Genomic DNA, 7,183 nt, shown 5'->3' with positions numbered 1-7,183 from the left:
AAAAGGATGTCAAGTAGAAACTTCTGTCTTTATCTTTTAAATGGTTTTGTTTCGAACAAATCTGTCAAAGACTCGAACCTCAACAGATCAAACACGAGTCTTTGACTCGTCAGGCAAGCATGTGACTCGTCTTAAGAGTCGAATCTAACGAGCGGATTGAAAATCTCAAAAACACTTGATCTTCTCACGGCAACACAAACATAAAAACCACACGTTGAGTAATTTAAAAATTCATTTTATTATTTCAGATTTTTCTCTCCTTTGTTATACAAAGATGTTAAATAACTTAAATACATTCTTACCAGTCATTTGAAATCTGTTTATACACATGAGGTAGAGTAGAATAATTTAGTTCCCATAAGACATGAACATGTGATCTTTTCACAATCAATCCATTTTTTCAATTGTCGGAAAAGTTGTGAGCGATATTTATCTTCCCGCGACGTCGCGCGATCTTTCGTCGGGTTCGACCGAGACGCTCGTGTCTCTTCAAATGTCGGGAAATGTTTTCTTTCTTTTTGACGCCTGAACGACGGACGACAAGTCAGAGATACAGGAAATCAACTCAACTCGTGGTTATTTACGACAATAATTTAGCCTCTCGTCCTCAGTAAATAGAATCCGTGCAGGAGTTCAAACAGACGCCTGGAGATTCCACGTCTGATCCCAGATGTTCTTCAGGGAGTGTTGAGTGTGTTACGAACAAACATACCAGACGCTGTGGGGCGTCTCAGGCTCCTTGTTATGTTTCTCCTGCAGCGAGACATGATCTGTGTTTCCACCAGAGTCTCCCTCAAAAGATCCTCAAACCTCTCCAGTCACACGAGAACATGATGATGCTCAGATGTATGTCCGAAGAACGATGGAGAGTATGGAGGTGAAGAGGAGAGTGAAGGCGCGGTGGAGCAGGTGAGGACAGGTGAGGACAGGAGAGCGACGAGACACGAGTTAGAAGAGTCAGAGTTCGAGAAGCTCGAGACATGAGGACATGAGGACATGTCAACACGTGGAGAGAAGGTCTGAGGACACGTCGAGGTTCATGGATGTGATGGAGAGAAGACAGGTGAGACTAGAGAGGACACAAAGACAGGTGAGACTAGAGAGGACACATAGACAGGTGAGAATACAGAGGACACATAGACAGGTGAGACTAGAGAGGACACAAAGACAGGTGAGACTAGAGAGGACACAAAGACAGGTGAGAATACAGAGGACACATAGACAGGTGAGACTAGAGAGGACACAAAGACAGGTGAGACTAGAGAGGACACAAAGACAGGTGAGAATACAGAGGACACATAGACAGGTGAGACTAGAGAGGACACATAGACAGGTGAGACTAGAGAGGACACATAGACAGGTGAGAATACAGAGGACACATAGACAGGTGAGACTAGAGAGGACACAAAGACAGGTGAGACTAGAGAGGACACAAAGACAGGTGAGAATACAGAGGACACATAGACAGGTGAGACTAGAGAGGACACATAGACAGGTGAGACTAGAGAGGACACATAGACAGGTGAGACTAGAGAGGACACAAAGACAGGTGAGACTAGAGAGGACACATAGACAGGTGAGACTAGAGAGGACACAAAGACAGGTGAGACTAGAGAGGACACATAGACAGGTGAGACTAGAGAGGACACAAAGACAGGTGAGACTAGAGAGGACACATAGACAGGTGAGACTAGAGAGGACACATAGACAGGTGAGACTAGAGAGGACACATAGACAGGTGAGACTAGAGAGGACACATAGACAGGTGAGACTAGAGATGACACATAGACAGGTGAGACTAGAGAGGACACATAGACAGGTGAGACTAGAGAGGACACATAGACAGGTGAGACTAGAGAGGACACATAGACAGGTGAGACTAGAGAGGACACATAGACAGGTGAGACTAGAGAGGACACATAGACAGGTGAGACTAGAGAGGACACAAAGACAGGTGAGACTAGAGAGGACACAAAGACAGGTGAGACTAGAGAGGACACAAAGACAGGTGAGACTATAACTACTGTTCAAAGACTACTTTTCTCACATTAAACCAGAATTTTCGTCAGTAATACGACAAGGTTTCGAGCCGGTTTGACAAGGATTATATTTGATAATAGTTACAAGAATCCTGCCCTAAAACTTGAAAGTGCAAATATATTGAAGAAGTATTTGAAAAGTATTTTGTGTAAAAAGTAACCCAGAAAAGTAGGATTTAAACTCATATCATCTGTAGAAACTCGATGGAAGTCACACTATATATGAAGCGTCTCTGTGCATGTTTGGCTCAAAGGCATGGCGGCAGCTGAGACGGTCAGAAATGTGGTGTGAGTTACATTCCTGCGCCAGAGAGAAAAGAATCGATGGACTCGACTCCACCACGTTGAACCGTTGAACACGGTCACTGTCGTCTTGTGCTACTTTCTCTACGTTGTCCAAATATTTATAGTGGTTTAAGTTCTTCCCTGAACGCTGGTTCCAGGCCGAGCCCACATGACTCGTATGAAAGACTTTCAAAATAAAAGATTCTTTGTCTCCGCGAGCAGGAGTCCCGAAGCGTCGATAAATTACCCGCAGCGACGGACGCTAGTGTCGCGAGGCGACGCGTGCGGTTAGTGGTTTAACATCGTTAGATAAGTGGCTTGTATAAGTCAATAGATAGAACTATATTTATTTACAACACGTGAGCATGTGTCGAGTCCTACACCCTGTCCAGTCTCTGAAGATGTTTTCATTGTCGTCAAACCTCACGCACGCTTCCGTCAAATAAAAAAACCATCAGGAGACTCGCTCTTCTTCAGGTGCCGGTCGGCGCCCGGTCGTGGATCCACGAGGACCAGAAGAGTCTCTGTTGCTTGAGATGTTGGGCCCAGTTGTCTGAGGGTCGACAAAGTCTTCAGCACGAACCCCTCAAAGTGCTTCTTGCATCGTGTTTGTTGACGAAGCATATGTACAAGTCCGGTCCTGGAGCAGCTAGCCCTTGCAGGTGTAGACCTCCTCCCTCTGCATGCACTGCTTGCACTCCACGTAGCAGCACCAGTGGACCTGGCACTGGCAGGGCCGGGTCACCTCGCGGCTCTGCGTGTTGTGACCTCGCCCGCAGCAGATGGCGTCGCAGTTCTTGTCCTTGTAGCACTTGCGGGCCGCGGTGCCCGACGAGTACTTGCTGGGCCTGCAGAAGCTGGGCGAGTCCTCGATGTGGATCAGGTCCATGGTGCGGTGGATCTGCTCGTTCAGGCCCGGCAGCGGCTGCTGCTGGGTGGGCGGCTGTTGGCCGCGGCCCGTGGAGATCTCCGCCTCCCCCGTGGCCTCGTTGGTGGAGCTGCCCACCTTCACAGAGTTCTCGTAGCGCTGCTTCAACTCCTTGCCGATCTTGTGGAAGGGCTGGAGCTGCCGCCAGCAGGTCTGGACCGTGCAGGACCCGGAGACGCCGTGGCACTTGCAGGTGGTCTCCACGCCGGCCTTGATGACCTGGAGGGGACAAGAAAAGACTGTTCAGGATCCAGACGAGCGACTGAATCATCCTTCTGTTGTGTAAACATGCGTCGAGCGAGCCTGGAGCTTGAAAGATCTTTTGATGGCGAAGAATGTAAATTTGAGGTTTCAGGATTGATGAGGACGATTATTGTTGAGACGTTTAATTTAGGAATAATGTCTGATTTGTTTTGGGCTCCTGGAGTCACCGCGGCGTGACGTCTGGATGAGTCTAATCACGTCGACTCTGTTTACCCACGTCTAGAACGAACCTTAAACTATCATCACACGCTTGTTAGGACTGTTTCATGTGTTGTGTGTCTGTGTGAGCACAACACAACACAACACACACACACAACCACAGGTGATCCAGGTCTTGAACCAGAGTTAATATGAAGCTGAGACGAACATGACCTTCAGATGCTGAGACTTGGACTAGTTTAGTCCAAACAGAACAGAAGCGTTTCTTATATAATTGTTTGTTTTTCATTGTCTTCCTTCAACTTAAAACATAGAATCTGATACTTTGTTCTCACAGTTTAACCCTCGTCCACTCAGGTGTGGTTGGTGTTCGTTCCGAGAGTGACGTCACTGAAGACAGACTCTGAAGGAGACAACAACACAGAGCTGGTGTTTGAGAAGTTAAACTGGAGGAAGAAGATTGATGGCCGGAAGAAAAACAGTTGCATCGTCCTTGGACGAGGCCTTTTTGTTTCTGACCAACAAGTCACTAGGATTTGGACGAAGAAAGCGAGGACAAGAAGGTTTACAAAGAGACAAAGACAACATGACTTGGTCGTCGCGAGACTTTCCTGCAGAGTCAGAGAAGTTCAGGAAGTTAAAAACTAAATTTCACCCTCATGTCGACTCATGTGGACTATTTTCAGAGAAATCTGTTCTTTTTAGAGACAAAAATGTTTGTTCATTTTAATGTAGCGACTGGAGCTCAGTTGTCTTCGTTTTCGTCCAAGAAGACTCTTAAAAACATCCAAATACCTTCAAACTGTTTGACTCTAAAGTCTTTTATTGACGCTCCACACGAGAAGAGAAAAGCTTAAACAAGTTTATATTTTAAGAACGTTTGTAGCAGAAGATCCCAGGTTATCAAAGGTAACTCTCGGGTCAGTGACAGTGTGCAAGGGTGACCTTGAAAGACGAGTTTACGCTACTTTCTTTGAAACATTTCTTGTCTTGAGATACTCAACATGAGGGTGAGTAGAAAGTTTGAAATTACTATATCCTACTATCACAGTATCACAGTATCACAGTATCACAGTATCACAGTATCACAGTATCACAGTATCACAGTATCACAGTATCATAGTATCACAGTATCATAGTATCACAGTATCACAGTATCACAGTATCACAAACCAAAAACAGCCGAGTTACACCAGAAATATGTGTTTGACCAATAAGTGACTTATGAAGGTGAGACAACAATCTGATGCTGAGGATGTGTTTCGGTTTGATCTGGTTCTGGGTTCAATCGAGACAAAAGCAGTGTTTTTTTTACAGTCGACCTGTTTTTCCACAGTCGACGTGTGAGCTTCAGCGTCTTCGAAGGACTCTTGACCTGCTCAGTGGACCAGAGCTCGGCGCAGACGGACCACGAGGTCTCATCACAACACATTCACAGACGACTGGAAAGCTTCTCCGTTTCACTGGCTTCTCAGAAAGCAAAAGAGATGGAAAGACGGGAAGTGCAAACCCTCGCACCAGCAGGTCACCAACATCTGATAGGTCAGCGCTAGCGTTTGGACGGGGGCGCCGGGGCCAGAACATTCCAGCCCGGCCTCGTGTGAGAACACAGCAAAAATGCGGCAGAGCTCCATGTTCAAGTGAAATAGAAAAGTAGTAAATCTGTAATCACAAAAGAACATCCTGAGAGAGCGAGCAGCGCCAAGAGAAGGAAGAGCCCGAACGAGTCACCGGGGAGAGCTGGAGTCCACTAACATTTGGGAAGTGTGTCTCCGCAGTAATTCACTCGGAGAGCAAAATGAAAATGACCACAACATTAAAAGTCAGATTTTCCAGACGGTTTATTCGCTCGGTTTGACAGGATATTTTATGGCTGTTATTCTGATATATTGACCTCGACGCCTGCTCAACAGGCTCCGACACGCCGCGGTCATGAGTCCAAGATGGTGCGTTTTCACGGTGTTCACAGAGTTCACAGTGTTCACAGTGTATTTACGGTGTTCATAGTGTCACGGTGTTTAGGGTGTTCAGGGTGTTCATGGTGTCACGGTGTTCACGGTGTGTTCAGGGTGTTCACAGTGTCACGGGGTTCAGGGTGTTCACGGTGTCACGGGGTTCACGGTGTGTTCAGGGTGTTCACGGTGTTCACGGAGTTCATGGTGTGTTCAGGGTGTTCACGGTGTTCACGGAGTTCACGGTGTGTTCAGGGTGTTCACGGTGTTCACGGAGTTCACGGTGTGTTCAGGGTGTTCACGGTGTCACAGGGAGTTCACGGTGTGTTCAGGGTGTTCACGGTGTCACAGGGTTCACGGTGTGTTCAGGGTGTTCACGGTGTCACGGGGTTCACGGTGTGTTCAGGGTGTTCACGGTGTTCACGGAGTTCACGGTGTGTTCAGGGTGTTCACGGTGTCACGGAGTTCACGGTGTGTTCAGGGTGTTCACGGTGTTCACGGAGTTCACGGTGTGTTCAGGGTGTTCACGGTGTTCACGGAGTTCACGGTGTGTTCAGGGTGTTCACGGTGTCACGGAGTTCACGGTGTGTTCAGGGTGTTCACGGTGTTCACGGAGTTCACGGTGTGTTCAGGGTGTTCACGGTGTCACGATGTTCACGGTGTGTTCAGGGTGTTCACGGTGTCACAGGGTTCACGGTGTGTTCAGGGTGTTCACGGTGTCACGGGGTTCACGGTGTGTTCAGGGTGTTCACGGTGTTCACGGAGTTCACGGTGTGTTCAGGGTGTTCACGGTGTCACGGAGTTCACGGTGTGTTCAGGGTGTTCACGGTGTTCACGGAGTTCACGGTGTGTTCAGGGTGTTCACGGTGTTCACGGAGTTCACGGTGTGTTCAGGGTGTTCACGGTGTCACGGAGTTCACGGTGTGTTCAGGGTGTTCACGGTGTTCACGGAGTTCACGGTGTGTTCACGGTGTTCACGGTGTCACGATGTTCACGGTGTGTTCAGGGTGTTCACGGTGTCACGATGTTCACGGTGTGTTCAGGGTGTTCACAGTGTCACGGGGTTCACGGTGTGTTCAGGGTGTTCACAGTGTCACGGGGTTCACGGTGTGTTCAGGGTGTTCACAGTGTCACGGGTTTCACGGTGTGTTCAGGGTGTTCACGGTGTCACGATGTTCACGGTGTGTTCAGGGTGTTCACAGTGTCACGGGGTTCACGGTGTGTTCAGGGTGTTCACGGTGTCACGGGGTTCACGGTGTCACGATGTGTTCAGGGTGTTCACGGTGTCACGGGGTTCACGGTGTCACGATGTGTTCAGGGTGTTCACGGTGTCACGGGGTTCACGGTGTCACGATGTGTTCAGGGTGTTCACGGTGTCACGGGGTTCAGGGTGTCACAATGTGTTCAGGGTGTCACGGCGTTCACGGTGTTTACGGTGTTCACGGTGCTCGCGGTGTTCGCGTTGTTCGCGGTTTTCACTGTGTTCGCGGCGTTCGCATCGGTAACAACGTTCGCGGCGTTCGCGGTGCATTTGTCAGGAAGTTCATCAGAGAACA

General features: G+C 48.4%; 1 protein-coding gene across 1 annotated transcript in view; it reads right to left on the bottom strand.

Annotated features, from left to right (window-relative positions):
• Nucleotides 1-1,874: 1,874 nt before the first annotated feature.
• wnt9a (wingless-type MMTV integration site family, member 9A) overlaps nucleotides 1,875-7,183 on the bottom strand; it is a 29,149-nt gene continuing 23,840 nt past the window's right edge. The window contains exon 4 of the mRNA XM_087811755.1: nucleotides 1,875-3,471. Coding sequence (XP_087667881.1) covers nucleotides 2,974-3,471 — 498 coding nt within the window. The 3' untranslated portion in view covers nucleotides 1,875-2,973. The remainder of the gene's footprint in view (nucleotides 3,472-7,183) is intronic.

This window comes from Callionymus lyra, chromosome 16, assembly GCF_982586985.1.
Source record: "Callionymus lyra chromosome 16, fCalLyr1.hap1.1, whole genome shotgun sequence".
Taxonomy (NCBI): domain Eukaryota; kingdom Metazoa; phylum Chordata; class Actinopteri; order Syngnathiformes; family Callionymidae; genus Callionymus; species Callionymus lyra.
The sequence above is the reverse complement of the archived record's forward strand: the minus strand, read 5'-3'. Positions and strand labels throughout refer to the sequence as shown.